An 18,854-nucleotide genomic window follows, 5' to 3' on the forward strand; every position below is an offset into this window, starting at 1 on the left:
TAGGTATATGGACTGGGCATTGGACTTGGAGTCAATAAGACCAGGATTCGAATCCTGCCACAGATATTTACTAGCTATTTGGCCCTGGACAAATTATTTAACTTCACTGGCCTTAGTTTCCTCATCTGTAAAACGAAGGCATTGGACTTCTAAGGTTCTTTCACCTTTAAACCTATCATCCTATGTTATCTATAGCTTCTATTAGATTATGAGAGGAAAGCCGAACTACTCAACTCCCTGGCTTTCATCTTCTCCATAAAGGAAAATATTTTTCAAATTAGAAAGGAATGAGAACAAAATCAGTTAAGAGGGAATTATAGCTGAAGATAATTTATGAGGAAGAAGATGTCTAAAAATTTTAAATAAGGGCAAATTTCTTCATCCATATGAATAATATTCCAGGTACCCCAGGATGTGATCTTGGGACCATTGTCAATAGTCTGTGAGAAATCATAGCCTTCAAGGAAAAGTCATAAGAAAATTATAGATGGGAAATTTTTATCCTGACTTTTTTTTTGCATTGGCTTTGTTTGTGCAAAAACTTTTCAATTTAATGTAATCAAAATTATCCCTTATCAGAGAGACTGGTTGTAAAAATTCTTTCCCAATTTTCTATGACTTTTTTTTTTTTGGACAAGGAAATAGTAGGTCCTGGAAGCTTCAGACTGGCAACTGTTCCAAAAATCCCCCAAAATTTTTCCGGCAGAGTATTTAATAGATGATTTGTGAATCTCAAGAAAAGGTGGTGAAGAAAACTAGAGAAGAGCTACCATAGTTCACAAAGGACACTTATAATGAATTATCTTGACTTATATTAACTTTGATAGTTACTAGACTAGTGACATAGACATTTTGTGTCTTGGTTTCAGAAGGTCATTTGACAATATCCTCTACAATGTCCTTCTGGACAAGATGAATGAATGTGAGCTGGAGAATCATACAGTTAAGTAGATTTGTACCCAACTGAACAATAGTACACTAAGAGTTGCATGTTATAGGGTCCTGTCTAGATTGCACTTTTAAAAATTCTTATTTATTTATTTTTAGTTTTTAGCATTTACTTCCACAAGATATTGAGTTCCAATTTCTCCCCATCTTTCCCCTCCCCACCCCAAAATGGCATACATTCTGATTACCCCTTCCCCCAATCTGTCCTCCCTTCTATCACCTCTGGTCCCCTTCTCCTTCTATTCTTCTGTAGGAAAAGATAGATTTCTATACCTCATTGTCTGTATATCTTATTTCCCAATTGCATGTAAAAACAATTTTGACATTCGTTTTAAAAACTTTGAGTTCCAAATTCTCTCCCTTCCTCCCTCTCCACCCACCCTCATTGAGAAAGCAAGCAATTCAATATAGGTTATACATGAATAGTCATGCAAAACACTTCCGCAATAATCATGTTGTGAAAGGCTAACGATATTTCCCTCCAACCTATCCCATCTCCCCTTTATTCTATTCTCTCCTTTACCTCGTCCTTCCTCAAAAGTGTTTGCTTCTGATTACCCCCTCCCCCAATCTGCCCTCCCTTCTATCACCACCCCTTCTCTCATCTGCTTCCCCACTGTGGTAGGGAGGTAAGACAGATTTCCATACCCAATTGAATGTGTATGTTATTCCCTCCTTAAGCCAAATCTGATGAGAGTTCACTCATTCTCTCTCACCTCCCCCTTGTTCCCCTCCACTGTAAAAGCTTTTTCTTGCCTCTTTTATGTGAGATAATTTATCCCATTCTATCTCTCCCTTTCTCCTTCTCTCAGTATATTCCTCTCTCACCCCTTAATTTTGTTTTTTTAGATATCATCCCTTCATACTTAACTCATCTTGTGCCTTCTGTCTATGTATATATATATATTATTTCCTCCAACTACTTAATAATGAGAAAGGTCTCATGAGTTACAAATATCATCTTTCCATGTAGGAATGTAAACAGTTCAACTTTAATAGGTCTCTTATAATTTCTTTTCCTGTTTACCTTTTCATGCTTCTCTTGAGTGTTGCATTTGAAAGTCAATTTTTCTATTTAGCTCTCACTTTTTCTTAAGAATGCATTAAATTTCTCTATGTCACTGAATGTCAATTCCCCCCCCCCTCATTTATAACACTCAGTTTTGCTGGGTAGGTGATTCTTGGTTTTAATCCTAGCTCCTTTGACCTCCAGAATATCATATTTCAAACCCTCAGATCCCTTAATGTAGAAGCTGCTAAATCTTGTGTTGTCCTGATTGTGTTTCTACCATATTTAAATTATTTATTTCTGGCTACTTGCAATGTTTTCTCCTTGACCTTGGAACTCTGGAATTTGGCTATAATATTCCTGAGAGTTTTGCTGCTACCATCACCCTGGGACCCCTGCTGGGGGCAGGGCTGGACTGTGCTTCTCTCTCACCTAGGTCTAACAGACCTTTCCTACTGACCTTCTAAGTTGTTTTTGGCATTTGTGGGTTGAAAAATCTGGAAACAGCCACAGCTGCCTGCGATTCAGTTCCCTAAGACTTGCTCTGGGTTAGCTGAGGCCTGGTCTGTGCTGGCATGGGTTGAGCTGGACTGAGATCCTCTCCCAGCTTGGTGCAACAGACCTTTCCTGTCAACCTTCCAGGTTATCTTGGGCTGGAAATTTGTTTTACTCTTTTTTGTGGGTTCTGCTGCTCTAGAATTTGTTTAGAGCCATTTTTTACAGGTGTTTGGAGAAGTTTCACGGAGAGCTCAAGTAGATCCCTGTCTTATTCCACCATCCTGGCTCTGCCTCTACATCACACTTATAAAAATCAACATATATAAGTGACATATTTATCCAATATACAGATGACATGAAACTGAAAAGAATTACAAATATGATGACTGATATAATTAGGATTTTTAAAAGTTTTCAAGGATGGACTAATCAAAATAAAATTAATAAGATGAAAGTTAAAAGAAATAAGATTGGAGAAAGTGAACAAGTATGTATAAGTGCTTTCTATGTGCTAGATGCTGTTCCCAGATAAATGTAAATTCTTAGGTTTAAAAAAAAAACCACCAACCAAAGCACGTATATAAAGACATCTCTCTATAAAGAGATTCATCTACAGAAGACAAGATTTGTTTGGAATTCATGTTAAAAGAGAAAGGTAGGCTTAAGTTGACTTCTATATCAATATAAACTGCAGTATTAGATTGTATTATTAACAAAGCCATAATAAAGACAAAAAATTTCCTGAGGCAAATTCAGAGAACCCAAGGGAGGTACATACTGTAGTTAGTACTGTTCTTGCCCTAAATCGAGTATGTTATGTGACATAGATCTCCAGGCCCAGTAGTGTGATATAGATGGTCTTTCCTGGTCAGAGACACATAATGGAAACGGAAACTTTCAATTCCATTTCCTTGACAATCAGACAAGTGAGAGGTGTGCCCGCCAGGACACTAGTGCTGTGCAACAATATCCTAGTTGCCCACCACAAGCAATGGCTTTGATTCTTAGAAGTGAAACATTCAGAGTAAGGAAGGTAATAGTCCTCTGCCCTTGTCAAACAACATCTGGAATATTGCATTCACTTCTGGGTGTCACATTTTAAGGGCAAACATTGATGTATCCTGTGGAAATGATTCAGGAAGGGAAAACATCTAGAAATCATGTTGTAAGAAAAGCAGAGAAGGAACTTGCAAATATTTAACATTGAATATAGAATTTGAGAGGCTGACTTGTAGAAGAGGCAGTAGAGTGAGGGGCTGCATACTATAAAGGTAGAGTGCTGGTCTGGAGTCAGGAAAACCTGAGAAGCATTTTTCCCAGTTCCTATTCAGTTTCTTCCTTTGTAAATGGGAACAATAATGCCTACAATACCTATTCTGCTGTTATTGTGAGGGTTGGATAAAAGGTGTGTGTAAAGTACTATAAATTATCAATTATTAATTATATTCCTTGAAAAGTAGCGAACTGGGTATATATAAATAGTTTCAAGATGAGATTCTCTCAGGAATATAGTAGAACAGTTTATATATATATATATGTATATATGTGTATGTTTGTATATATGTATATATGTGTATGTTTGTATATATATGTATATGTATATGTATGTATGTATGTATATGTATATATATGTATATATATATATATATATATACACACAAAAATATATCTGCTAAAAATATGACTGAAGCCTTCAATTTGACAGTGAGGGATATGGGTGAGCAAATGATAAGATCAAGATATACATTTCTATGTCCTATAGACTCAAAAATCTGAAACACACTGAGTGAGATCATTATGAGCAGCTACAATGTGTAATGCAACCTTAAAACTTTTCAAAAGTCATCTTTTTGGCCTGAATTATTTGAATTAAAGGCAGCAAAGTGGAACAGTAGATAGAGTGCCAAGACTAGAGCCAGGAAGACTCATCTTCCTGAGTTCAAATATGGTCTCAGACGCTAGCTGTGTGACCCTGGGCAAGTCACTTCACCCTTTTTACCTCATTTTCCTCATCTGTAAAAAGAGCTGGAGAAGGAAATGGCAAACCAGTCCAGTATCTTTGACAAGAAAATCCCAAATGGAGTCACAAAAGGTGAGACACAATGAAACAACTGAATATCCACTTTGCATGAACATTGTACATGTGGACACAGATTTGTATTTCTGACTTACAAAAGAAGTAATCTTCTTTCATCATATTGTAATCACTGATGATGAGGCCAATGTGAACAAAGTAGATGTTAGAGCTCTAAATTCATTAGAACTTTGGACAGTATTCATTCACTTATCCAAAAGTTTTCTTTTAAACCTTTCTGGTCAGTACTCAAACATAGCTAAATCATCATCTGTCCAACTGCTCCTCCTCTGTGTATTCTAGTGAAGTTCTTTCATTCCCTTAAGACATCTTTGAGTTAGCTTTGGAGGATATTTTGAGGCGTAGTTGTGGCTGAGTATTTCATTATCAGGTACTGTCTTCAGGATAATGATTTTATTCTGAGCACTCAAGGCAGTGAATCTGTTTAGAAATTAGACTGGTCATTTCTAAAATATGTCTCTTCCTGCTTCAATACCTCATGAAGAGACTCTGGTCATAATTTAAAGTGCTAGCTAAGTGGATTCTTGGAAGAGTGTATTTTCTCCCAAAATTCTTTATGGTAAACACTGAACAAAGTGGTGAAGTATTCTCTGACGTTCACAAAGGTTCTTTAAGAGCCACATGTATCTAGATGTTCAGGGACTGGGAGTAAACAGAACCAAAACAGGGCTCAGTTGTTTAGTAAGATGAGAATGAGGTAGGCCTGCCACAGACTGCAGTCTGATATCTGAAGATTCCTTTCACTACCTCCATAGTGGTGTTTGAAGAGCCTCTGTTGATGTGGTAGGTTGGATAGGTAGGTTTTAAGGAAGAACAGTGAATGCATTAAATCACTTAAAACAATAATTCTTTGCTTAACTGTAGTCAACAAGCATTTATTATGTAACTAGTATGTGCTAGGCAGGGGCAGCTAGGTGGTGCAGTAGATAGAGTCCTGGGTCTGGAGTCAGGAAAACCTGAGTTCAAATCTAGCCTCAGCCCTGGCCAAGTCACTTAACCCTGTTTGCCTCAGTTTCCTCATCTGTAAAATGACCTAGAGAAGGAAATGGCAAGTCGCTCCAGTATCTTTGCCAAGAAAACTCCAAATGGGATAGCGAAGAATAGGACACAACTAAAACAACTGAACAGCATGTACTAGGTACTCTGCTGCATTCTGGGGATACAGAGAAAGGCAAAAAACCCAAACACTAACTCCAAATGGTGAAAACTAGTCCCTGATATTTCAATGAGTTCATAGTCTAATGTGGAAGACAACAGGCAAACAACTATGTACAAATAATATATACGGGATAAACTGGAGGTGATCTCAGAGGGGAAACCCTAAGATTAACTTTATATAACTTTAATAAATACCTCCAAAGAGTAACTACTAATAATACAAATTTTTACTATTTCAAAAACAGTGGAGGTTTTATAGTGAATTAAAATTTATGGAGGGCAGCTAAGTGGCACAGTAGACAGAGTGCTGGGCCTGGAGTAGGGAAGACTCAACTTCTGAGCTCAAATCTGGCCTCAGACACTAGTTGCGTGATCCCTAGTAAGTCACTTAGCCCTGTTTGCCTCAGTTCTTCATTTGTAAAATGAGCTGGAGAAGGAAATGGCAAACCACTCCAGTGTCTTTGCCAAGAAAACCTCAAACGGTGTCACGAGGAGTCAGGCACAACTGAAATGACTCAGCAGCAACAGCCTATGGTGAAGAGGATAAGGGAAAAGTTTATGCAATCATATTGCAAATCTACCTACCTAATATTAGAACATTCAAATAACCAATTATAAGAGGGAGTTCTAAAAGAAGTGATGGATTTGTTTGTTTTAGATGAAACCAAATTCTGTATATTTGACATGTATCTCACGATCCAGGTCCCCCAGCTTATGTGGGCTAGGTTCATCGTGGGAGATGACCCCAAAATCAATTACATCTCTCTGATTGTCTATGCCCAACCCAGAATTGTTGCTGGAACAATCTTTGAGTATAGGTGATTTCTCAGTCTCCAGAGATGTGATTAAAAGTTTTCTCTAGGTCCTCAAGGTTAAAAGACATACACCCCATACAGAGCAGACTTTACTGCACAGCACAAAAAAAAAATGTAGATATGCAAAAGACTCGAAGAGAGTGTAAGCAATACAGAAAATATGTAAAGGACTAACAACAGCCCATATACAATTCATGCAGTTCTGTTCCTTCTCCAATGGTTTCTACTTTTTCTACAGAGTTCCAAAGTGCTCCACGATCAGCACCTTCCCATGGTACTGAGAACCCTCCTGAGAAAGAAGCAGAATTTGAAACTCATAGAGAGGCAACACCCTGGCATTCCAGTGAGGCTCTCTTTAATCCCACACAGCCCCATATAAACATCCATCTCATGTACTATTCTTAGGTCTTGGACTCCGCTCAAAAGGAAATGTCCATGGGTATGTTAAACAGGCAACCTCCCTTCTTCTCATAGGACCCACACCCTGCATAACTCATAATAGCAGAGAGCAAAGTCTAGATTGCTTGTTTTCCCATATCACAATTCTCTTTCTTTGCTACTACTTCTTCCAGATGTGAAAGTCACATGTGTAATCTCCTTTCACCAAGAGAGGTGCTTTCAGAAAAAACCTCTTTTCTTTGTAGAAAACCAGATCTCCAAACTGTCAAACTTTAAGACTTTAGAGGGGCAGTGCTCAGGAACTCTTTCAGTAATTTCTAGTTCAGAAAGTCATTTTCTAGCCCTTTTTCCCTTGGGCCACATAAGTTTGACTTTCCCTTTTATGTCTAGGAGAGCATCCATGGACCTCAGGTTTATTCTTAGATGAAAAGAATGGCTCCCAGCTTTTGGAAGCTGTACTAATCATTGATAGAGCTTTCATATGCTTCTCAAAGTCCCTGATAAAAGAAAAGAAATCGATACCATCAGACCCACAGTGCTTCTAGCTATGCCTCTCATTTAAACTGTTTAGGGTTCTACAAAAAGAAAGTAGGACCTCGTCCACTCCCTCTCCACTCATATCTGTGGGTAGCCAGCAGGAGAGTGCCCAAGTCGGTCCCATCCCTATGTAGGGACCTTCCCTACACAGGCTGTTTATTTTATCAGTAGCATAAAGTAAGAAGAACATAGCTGAGTTGTGACTTTGAGGCCCTGAATTTAAACTCAGTCAGGGTGTGGAAGGAAACTATTTTATCTTCCTTTGTACTTGGGTTTATATAATCTATTCCCTCTTTTTTTTAAGGAATAAAAAAAATTCCTATGGTATAAGACAAGAGGGCATTGTTCTATTTTAAACTCAATTCTCATGCTGAACATTCATTAATTTAAAAAATATGTTTGAAGTGCATGTTGAACCTTTAAGTAGATGCCCTGGGATTGCCAAAATTTGGAAGGCAAGGCCCCTTCCTCAGAGGAAATTTAGAATCCAATCGATGACACAAAACATTCTCACACTTGAGACAAATGGTAAAACAAAAGTCAAATGCCTGATAATGTAGTAGGCAAAGGAAGGCTAAAAAAGGGTATGAGACTAATGCACTGTTGGTGGAGTTGTAAACTGATCCAACCATTCTGGAGAACAATTTGGAACTATGCCCAAAGGGCTATCAAACTGTGCACAGCCTTTGATCCAGCAATACCACTACCAGGTCTGTATTCCAAAGAGATTTTTTTAAATGGAAAAGGACTTTTTTGTACAAAAAAAAGAAAGTATGGAAGTTCTTTTTATGGTGGCCAAGAATTGGAAATTGAGAGGATGCCCATCAGTTGGGGAATGACTGAACAAGTTGTGTGATATGAACGTAATGGATTACTATTGTACTACAAAAAATGATGAGCAGGTGGATTTCAGAAAAACCTGAAAAGACTTAACATGAACTGATACCAAGTGAAATGAGCAGAACATTATACACAGTAATAGCAATACTGTACAATGATCAAGTATGAATGACTTAGCTATTCTCAGCCATGCAATGATCTAAGACAATTCCAAAGGACTAATGATGAAAAACGCTATCCATATCTGGAGCATTAACCCCAAAACAGTTTGTTCTAAGAAATACAAACAATTTAGGTTGTGTGTCCATGTTTTAATTTCTCTCACAAGCTGGTGACATATATTGCATGAGAGTTACAGTCTAGAATTGAGCCCCCTGAAAGGGGCCAGTCCAGAACTGGATCGATTTGGGATTTGGGAATACAGGATTATATACCTTTTGAAGAGTAGGTGTTCCCAAAGGGTGCCAATCAACTCTGATTGGTCAACACACTAGGAGGTGAGCTATATTAAAATGAAGGTCTTTGAGTATGTGACTAAGGTCACTTAATCCTAGTATAATATCTTTTCAACAGGAGCTAATATCGTACTGCCATCATTCTAACTCCAGACAGAAGAAATACCAGTTCTATCAGACCACCACCCCACCACCATACCAGACCACTCCCAGTCTTGGGCCTTCTAGGCAGAAGAATCTGTCTCCACCCAAGCCTGAGCAGATTAAACCTATTCAGGCCTGGGTTGGAGTTTAACCAAGATAAGACTCAACGCAATCTCAAAATGTCCTCGTGAAAAATTTTAGAGCAAGAGACTGTCTGGGGAGGAAGCTCTGAAAATCAATTTTCACAAGAGAAAGAACTGAAGGAGTTTGAATGCATTTCAAAACATAGTATTTTTCACTTTCTGTGTTTGCATGGGGTTTTTTTTTTTGGTCTGTTTTTTCTTTCATAACATGACTAAAAATGAGTTCATGAAGAGCTGGACACTTGTTCAGTTAGTTTCAGTCATGCCCAACTCTTCATGACCCCATTTGTGGCTTTCTTGGCAAAGAGACTTGAATGGCTTGCTACTTCCTTTTCCAGCCTATTTTACAGATGAGGAAACTGAGGCAAACAGGGTTAAGTGACTTGCCCAGCGTTATAGAGCTAGTAAATATCTGAGGCCAGATTTGAACTTAGGGAGATGAGTCTTCTTGACTTCAGCCCTCTTCCCCTCCCCCTGCCCACCCATCCACTGTACCACCTAAACTGCCCTCAAGTCCACTGACCCTCAGCCTAAATATCTTTCCTCTCTTCCATTTAATGGAATACTTTCACTTGAAAAGACACTGATCCACTTTGGATCAAATTAGTATTTCCATAGAGGGAGGATTTAAACAGTCGAAGAAATCACTTATTATGAAGCCTTTTCCTAATGAGATTAAAAATTTCTTCAAGCTTTTAGCTTTCTCAAGTTGCTCTTTCTCTGGCAATTGAGTTTTATTCTAGCTGGTTTGAATCTGGGGAAAAGGTTCATGAAAAATCTATGGTTTTATTTGTCTCTTCTTTCCTCAGGAACGAGAGTCAGTGGCAGCTATTTCGGTTCAGAGAGGAGCAGAGGAGGACCAGTTTTTCCAGGAAGGATCATCTTCTGCCAAAGAGGATTCCCCACAGGCTCTGCTCCTGTCTGAAGAAGGGCCCTCAGGGGATGAATCTGATTGTGCCTCCCCAGATGATATCTCCTTGCCTCCACTTCCTGGGAGCCCTGAATCAAATCTCTTGCAATCTGAAGTGGAGTTTGAGGAGCTGCCCATGCAGAATCCTCAGAGTCTGCACATCAGCTCCTACAACTTACAGATGAAGATCAATACCAGTGATCCGAGAGGGACCTACAAACCTGGTCCTTCAGCACCTGCCACTTTTATTTCCAATTGCTGGAGGGAAGAAGCTTCAAGTCCAGATGAGAGGCCTATACCTCTCTCCCCAGGACACTGCCCCAAGTTCAAAGCTGATACCCCTTTAACTCCCCTGGAATTCCTGGAAACAAGCAGCACCATCAGAAAAATCCATGCTAAACCTCCAGAGAGCATGATGAGTAAAGTGCATGAAACATGTTTGCAACAGTGCCACGAAGTTCACAAAAGCATGCTCGAAACCCAAGAACAATTGCATGGTAATAATAACTTTACTAAAACCCAAGATAGGCTGCATGCTAACCCTGATGCATTCCCAGGCCTCCTGTTTCAGTCAGACAGCAGCAGAAGCTCCCAGGTCACCCAAGAAGAGATTAAGAGTACATCAGGAAAGAACAGCCGGGTCAGCCTCGCTGGTCAGGCACCTAACTTCTCCAGGCTCCTGTCTAATGTCACAGTCATGGAAGGTTCTCCAGTGACTTTGGAAGTTGAAGTAACAGGATTTCCAGAGCCTACATTGACCTGGTGGGTAGCTTATAATGAAAAACAGTGAATCAAAATGAATTATAAGTCACTGAAAACAGTAGTTCTGTGGGCACTAACAAAGGTTTAGAATGATTTGATGATTATCACTCGCCTGCACAGTTCTGCATGATACAAACTCACACCAGATCCCAAACACACTCTTTCAAATAACAGTGCTGATAATGAGTTTATTGAGAGAGGGGGGCAGGGAAATCTCACCATTTAAAATAATAATTCAAGAAGCATTAAAAGGCAGGTTTTTTCCTTTTTTCTTATTTTTTCTGCATAATATCCCATCCTTCTAAATGTTATGTTTTGACTAATTCTCTTCCTTAACCTGACACCTGTCTACTTCTGCAAACATGGGAAAGCCTTGATTTAACACCTGCTGTTTAAGGAGAAAAAAATTTAAACTTTAAAGATTTTTTTCCTCCCTTTCTCTTCATTTCCCTTCTTTCTGCCTTGTATTCAACACATTACACATGTTGCATAATCTTGGTTATATTTTGGGTTTTTTTATTTTGTTTTTATATTATTAAGATTCCTTAAAATAGTTTCTGCCATCTGAAATGTGGATTATAAAAATGTTTCACAAATGATCCAGGTGATGGATTAAAAAAAAATGTGAAAAGTAACAATGAAATCGGTACATGAGAGCAGAGGTGTCAAATTCATGGTCCCAAGCCACCTACAAAACTCTGGAGTACAGGCAGAATCAGATTAAAACAAAATCAGGAAATGTTTAACTAAATAAATAAAAGTACAATATGACCTAAATAATGTTAATTTGTGGATTTCTAAATCAATATGCTGTCCTTAGGGATCTGTTTCTATTTAAATTTGACACCATTGCTAGAGGATTTTGATATGGAGTTCTCAACATTTTTAACGTTTGTAAGGAAAACTAAAACACAATATATGGGTCTTTGAAACCCTATTATTATTATTATTATTAGTAGTAGTAGTATTAGTAGTAATAGTACCTTCTGTCCTCAGTTAGAAAGGTTATAACTTTCTCAAAAGATAGGATGCTTCTGAATATTTGAAAAATTTTAGATTTCAACCAGACTTCCATAATGGTTGAAGGTAAAGAATCAATGATAACTCTGCAGACTTTGCAGAGATCATGTTTTTATTTATTTACAAACCATGAACTAACATAAGTAGAATGCTATTTACTTATTATAATATTAGCATAGTCTGAATTTTAACGAAAGATTTCTACATATATGCAAAGGTACTTGAGGCTGGGTATGGTTACCAGTCCCCTAAAATACATGTGAGAAAATGTCTGTTCTGCAGAACATTAAAAGCAGGGGGCACCTACATTGGCAGTATTATCTTTTGGTTTTTGAATAGATATATCTATGTCCTTGATTAAGTAGGAATTTGATTTTGATGAATGGGGGAAAACATTTATATTTAATTTTCACTTTTATTAAATATTACTTCAATCCAAAAATTTTGGTTGAGTTTTTACTTGTTACCCCCATAAAAATATTAATTTGGATAATACATATCTCAAAAGGTCTCAACACTGCTGGGGAAATCATCTTTGCCACTAAAATCTGAAAACAAGGTCATTAAATTAACAACTGATTGGATTGAAGGAACTATGAATTTTTAAAATGGGCAAATTCCAAATTGACAGACAATTGAATGAAATAGCTCTTTACATATGGGCTCACTTTATGAAAACTCAATATGCAAAAATTTGAATTTTCAAATACCTAAATTACAGAATACTTCATTGCTTAATAGAAGAATGAGGAATTCCTTAATGGAATGTAACAGTAACTCCTTTGACAGGAGTCAGCCCCCTTGACCACATAAAACACGATATTACAAAATTGATCTTTGTTCACAACTTTTGGCAAGACAGCTACACTAGATGCATATTCTATATTTTATAATTTCATAAATGCATTTCTATATTTACTATAGCTGATCAATGAATACAATGCAACTGATGTTAGCAACAATTAATTTGTGTAATAACTACCTCTGAAAGATAACATTTTCTAATGTGGAATTTATAGTTTGACCATGATAATGCAGAAAAGCCTAATTAGTAGATACCTATATGTATTGATTAAAAACTGAGTTGGGATTTAGAGTCATAAAGTTGGGTCTATTAGTAAGGAATTATCATAGAAGTCTTGTGTAGAATTACACAGGGTGTTACAACTTTGAAAACTGTGTTGATTAAGAAACAAAACAAAGTTCTGACTTGAAAAACTGACTCTCTGCTTCAGGTACAAGAAGGGCCAGAGATTGACAGCAGATGGGCATTTAAAGGTTTTACACAAGGAGACAAAGCACACAGTGTTCATTCAGAAGGTGTGTGAGACAGATGCAGGCCTCTATGTTGCTCGGGCCCAAAACACTAGCGGCACTCTCTCTTCCAGTGCCATCCTCTACGTGACAGGTAACATCGGGCCACCAATCACGAGAATAGACTGGATAACGCTGTGTGTCATCTATCTTAGCGTCTCACTAATATATTGGCTACTCACATAGTAACTAGAGTAGTGACCCCACTGGATGCCATTGTCACAAGCTGAAAGGACAGCAAATCTGTGTTCCTCTGCCACACCTCCCCCACCAAGGGCCCCCGTCTGCTTCTCCTCCTTCACTTTGGACATATTACTTGTTTGGTTAATGCCATTGCTACATGAGATGATTTATTTTTCCTTTGTTGTTTTCAATGTTGATTTGATGAACTTGGTAAATTATTTGCAACAAACAGAGATATATCTTGTGCTCTAGAAAGAGATGTTTTTGATGTAATAAAGTCAAATTATAGCACATTTATTACCCTCCCAGAGGGACTTAGGTGCACACAGGTGGAAAACTCAGATCAACATATGGATGTGTATGAAGTTTGAAATCCAACTTATTTTTGATCGCTTATTTATTGTGTACAATTATCAACATTTTTTAGGGTGTAGTACCAGAAATCAGTAGTCCATGTCATTTTCATTGTCACACTTCTGTCAATGCTTATTTCTTGATCTTGATCAAAATATCCTTTATTTGTTTTTAACATGTGCTGTGTTACTCAATAATCTAAGAGTTATTACAAACAGATTATAAATTCCTTTTACTGTGTTTGATCTGATTCCATGAGACCTAAGTATCTACTTGGTGTATAGGTATCCCACAAAATTAAAATATGGTTTGGAGCTTAAGTCAGCACTACAAGATGAAACACAAGATGTGCTTTTAAATCACTGTATTAGCAATGAAAGGACCAAGGACACAACACAGAGCCAGAATTTCCCGCATGTTGATCTTGGCTCTGCTGTTGATCAACTTCTACAGCATTTGGGAACACACTTAGCCTCCTAATGTCTCAGCTTCTCATTTGTAAAATGGGTCTTATTATCTACCTCTCAGGGGAGCTGAGAAATTTCATTTAGTGTCTTATAAGGATGTGGGAAACAAAAGGCAGTGTGTCAGTGCTAGAGATAATTATGCTATTTGTGAAATGTTTGTGGCTGTGAAATCTGCTGTTATACTCATCTGTGTCTTGTCCACCATATCTCTGACCACACCTCTCATTTAAATGCCTTATTTATTCTGACATATTTAATTAAAGAGAAAGATACTTTATGTGCAGTGTGGTAGAATAATAAATGTGTTGACTCTGAAGTCAGAGATCCTGGGTTCAAATCTAGCCTCCGATGCACACTACCTACCTATGTGATCGTTTGCAACTTCTCTGAGCTTCATTTCCTCATCTGTAAAATTAGATGGATTGTACTAGATATTCTCTGAGGCTCCTTCTAGCTATAAATCTGTGAGTCTATATAGGACTTCAGACAATTCCCACTAAAAAGGACCAATGATATTTCCTAAATTGGAGCTTAAATGCATTTTTTTAAATTCTGAACTCTAAACCGTTTTCAAAGAGATACAATCTTTAAAAAAATTTTTTGTTCATTTTGAAGTTAAATACAAAAAGACAAAAAAGAACATTTCCATGTACACAGCACAACATAAGAAGAAGATTCAATGCAAAAATCATAGATTTCCATTTCACAGTTTACTTTTTTAAAAAATATGCAATAAATATTACGCGTCATTTTCAAAGATACCCTGCTTTTCTGTGCTTCCTTCTAAGTTTTCTTTTGTTCTCTACTGTGTACTTTTTGTTTTTATTTTATTCTCCCTCCCTCCCTCACTACCCCACCTCAGAGAAGGCTACTAACAGACACAAATATGTATCTTTTGTAAAACTATATTATGCATACTTCTATTTATTGGTTCTTTCTCTGGATATGGATAGCACCTTCCTTCATAGGTCCTTCATAGTTGATTTGAGTAGTTATAATGCTCAAAATTACTTAGTCATTCAAAATTGTTCTTAGAACAGTTTTGCCCTTGGTTCTGCTCATTTCATTTTTCATTATCTCTTGCACATCTTTCCATGCTTTTCTAAAATCGAGATAGAGTCTTAAGGAAAAACTCATGGGGGTTCACAGTGCATATGGTAGGGAAAAAAATGAGTCACGGGCTCAGATAATGTCCATTCTTTTCTTCTAAAAAATCATGAAGAATTTTCTTGATCTTTTTCAAGAAGAGTCATAGTCTAATCACCAATTCAGGAAAAGGAGTATCTTATTGATTTCATTTTTTAAAAGATCAGCTAAATATTATAAGCATAATCTTATGTCAAAGAAAAATTTTTAACTAAAAGAATAATTCATTATTAATTTTGACAAAGGCAAAAAACAAATCATGCCACTTAGGGACTATAAATAATTATCATATTTAAATAATAATATATTTAACTTGTCATTAAAAAGTTCCTGTGCTTCATCCAAAGGTCTGGCACATGCAGCAGAATAAAAATAATTTCTTGACTTCTAGACATTTTTTTTCCTTCCTTTAAATTTTAGATAGAAAGTTGGCAAAACACAGTAGAAACCCATGGACAGCATCCTACGGAATGTTTATTGTTTTAGTGGTGCCATTCTTTCCCCAGATTCAGGTCTGCTCACTGGTCTCTGAGCAAGCTAACACTGTAAGCAAAGAATTCTTAGCACATGCATTCACTGTACTTGGATTTCCATTTCTCTTTCTCAAGGGACTTGTCTAGCAAAGTCTTTTTTCCCTAAACACCATTCTTAAGAAATGAAAGCAAAAGTTTTATTTCCATAAGCATGTTTAAATTTCAGAAATCTTCGATTTTTATGCCAAAGAATAATTATAGGTCAGTATTGTTTTTTTCTGCCAAGGGAAGAAATCAAGTTAAAAGTCAAATAAACCAACCATTACCTTTGGGAAATAAAGTATAATCTGAAGCACAATTCACTAATTTGCTACTGGATCCATTAGTTCATAGTTAGTCTTTAGTTGTTACGTAAATATACACCCAGCAACTTAGAAATATAGAGATTGTATATGTATTAGCTAAACTTTTTGATTAAAAAAAGTACACGATATTAAAGTTTAGTTACAACATAAGTCTTAAGGCTAGAGATTAAGAAGAGTTAGCATTTATAAAGCAATTTAAGGCTTGCAAAGCACTTGACAGATATTGTTTAATCAAATATCGTTTGAATGTCACAACATCCCTGGAGGCAGGTGTTACTATAATCTTCTTTTTACAGATTTGCAAACTAAAGCAAATAACAGCAAAGTGACTTGCCCAGAGTCATTTAGCCAGTAAATGTCTGAGGCCAGATTTGAACCTAGTCCCTCCTGACACCAGGTCCAGTGCTCCAACCACTCCAATACCTAACTGCTTCTAATTTAAGTACTAATTAATATAAAAAAGATATTAATTAATAGGAAAACGGGAAAGAAAAACTGACAAATCTATCAATGAGCCTTTTATTTAAATTCTAATGCTGAAAGCTGTTTTATTTTTGTCTTAGTGACTCTCTTGATCAAAGATTTTTCTGCATTAAAGTTTAGATTTGATTTAAGTCAGGCTCAAATCAATCAAAAATATCCTAATAGCTAGAGCTAAAGTGGAATGGGGGGCTTCAGGAGACTCCCCCACCCTTTTTCTGGGGTCATTCAAGCAAAAACTTGATGATTTATTTGTTAGTTATGTTGTAGAGGGGACTCCTATGTGGGCTGGATGAGAGGGCCTCCAAAGCCCTTTCCAATTCTGAAGTTTGATAACTAGGCTTGAGTCTCTGGAATAAAATGCAAGTCTTACGAGAAGCTGTATTGTAGCCAAAGCCTTGGATTTGGTCTCAGAGTACATGGATTCAAATCCCAGATCTACTAGTCACTACCTATGTGACCTTGGACAAATTACTTATCCTCTGTGGGATTCATGTTCTTCATCTGTAAAAAATGAGGTGATTTGATCTAGACAATATCTGATCTGGTTCTAATTCCTCTGATTCCATCATAGTTTGATTTAATAATGGTCACAAATAGTCCATAATCATGACTCAGACTCAAATTGTTGGTTAAAAGAAAAAACCACCCAGCCTGTTGAAGGTATGAACAAGATGAATCATTAATGTGCTAATTGTTCTTTCCTGTAGTCAATAACAACAGCTGGCTTTTAGATAAAAGTATTTATAAAATACATACATAGACTACGAAAGGGAAGCAAGAGGTGTCAGGGTTCACTACCGCACATATGCATATTGAATGGGAGGTAGGAAGATTTTCACACCAGCCATTAGAGCTGCTTGGATGGCAAAAGTCTCCATGCCATCCTACAGCCATGTAGTCTGTAGCAAGGACTACTACTATGGTTGTAGCCCTCTTACACACACACACACACACACACACACACACACACACACACACACACACGCACACACACGCACACACCCCATATTTACATTAGTAAGATTAGGTCAAAATGAAAAGGGAAGCCCACAAGGGAAAAGGGGGAAGAAATGGCATTTCAGGATATATTTGTGGCCTAAAGGAAAGGGTATAAGATTGGAAGTCAGAAGATCTGGGTTCAAAGTGTACCTCTACTTTGGACAAGTCACTCTATCTTCAGACCTCAAATTCTTTATCCATAAAATGAGGAGGTTGGGAATTGGGTTATCTCTAAAGAGTCTTTCATTTCTCTGTTCTGTAATAACATAGAAGGACAAAAGAATGTGTACCTTTATGTAGAAGAAACAGGGGACACTTCTACTTGCTTAAAGGGGAATATTTTGGGCTGCTGCTATCTAATAGGGTTTTTTTAAACATTTGTTTAATACTACATGAACTGCCCTAAAATTCTTAGCTGAGAACCAAGGCAACAGCTCTAATTTGTGAAATGATTACAATTCTAATCTCAAGAAGCCTACTTACTAAGTGGCAAGATGGTATTACTATTGCATTCTCTTACACAAAGTTTTTTTTTCCACCCTAAGATTAGGTTTTCAGGAACAGACACTCTATATATTCCATTTTGCTAGGTTCCCAGAAATATCACAAAGGTGACTGGAGAAGGCTCTCTTGAAAATTTACCTACATCCATGTGCTCTACTCCTGATGACCAGGAACCAGATTGCCACTCCAGACTCAATGTTTTGGGGTTTTTGTTTGTTTGTTTTTTAGTTCTCTACAGTGATAACTACATATTAGATATTAACATCTATTTAGAGAATTTAAAAATTCTGGGGACACTCAAACCATTAAAAAAAACATACTGCAATTATGCTTTGCAGTGATATAAAATTTTAGAACTTGGATTATTTGAATTCCAAATCATGGAAGGAAAGGTGGTAACATTCTGTTAGGTTTTCTGCCCTCCTTGGTTTTTTTTTTTTTTTACTTATGAGCATTCTTTCTTAGAAAATTGTCATCTTTGCTTTTTTATATTTCTGTCATATTCACAGTCAGTATTTTCAACCTTGCAGGACCAAATAAGTGAGTTGAAACAAAACAGATTATCTCCCAACGTGCTTTGGGATAGCTCCTGCCAATGCAAGGCGTAACAACCTGTTTCCCATTTGTAATCAGCAGAGTGCATAGCCACATCAGACAGCCTCCAGATTTACATTCACGAAGTGAAGCTGTGTCCTGCCTAATTCAATAACAATTCATTTTCTCTGCTTTCATCACATGAGATGAGATTGGAATTTAATCAGCTATATATGAATCCAACCTGAAAAAACAAAACAAAACAAAACATACAAAGCTGCAAATTTGGCCTTTTCCCA

General features: G+C 37.1%; 1 protein-coding gene across 1 annotated transcript in view; it reads left to right on the plus strand.

Moving 5' to 3' along the window:
* The window catches only part of CCDC141 (coiled-coil domain containing 141), a 272,693-nt gene that overhangs the window by 224,825 nt on the left and 29,014 nt on the right, over positions 1–18,854 (plus strand). Inside the window, 2 exon segments of the mRNA XM_078146957.1 lie at positions 9,851–10,713; positions 12,969–13,141. Of these exon segments, the coding sequence (XP_078003083.1) occupies positions 9,851–10,713; positions 12,969–13,141 (1,036 nt within the window).

Source organism: Phascolarctos cinereus, unplaced genomic scaffold (genome assembly GCF_003287225.1).
Source record: "Phascolarctos cinereus isolate Bilbo 61053 unplaced genomic scaffold, phaCin_HiC Scaffold_726;HRSCAF=1367, whole genome shotgun sequence".
Lineage (NCBI taxonomy): Eukaryota > Metazoa > Chordata > Mammalia > Diprotodontia > Phascolarctidae > Phascolarctos > Phascolarctos cinereus.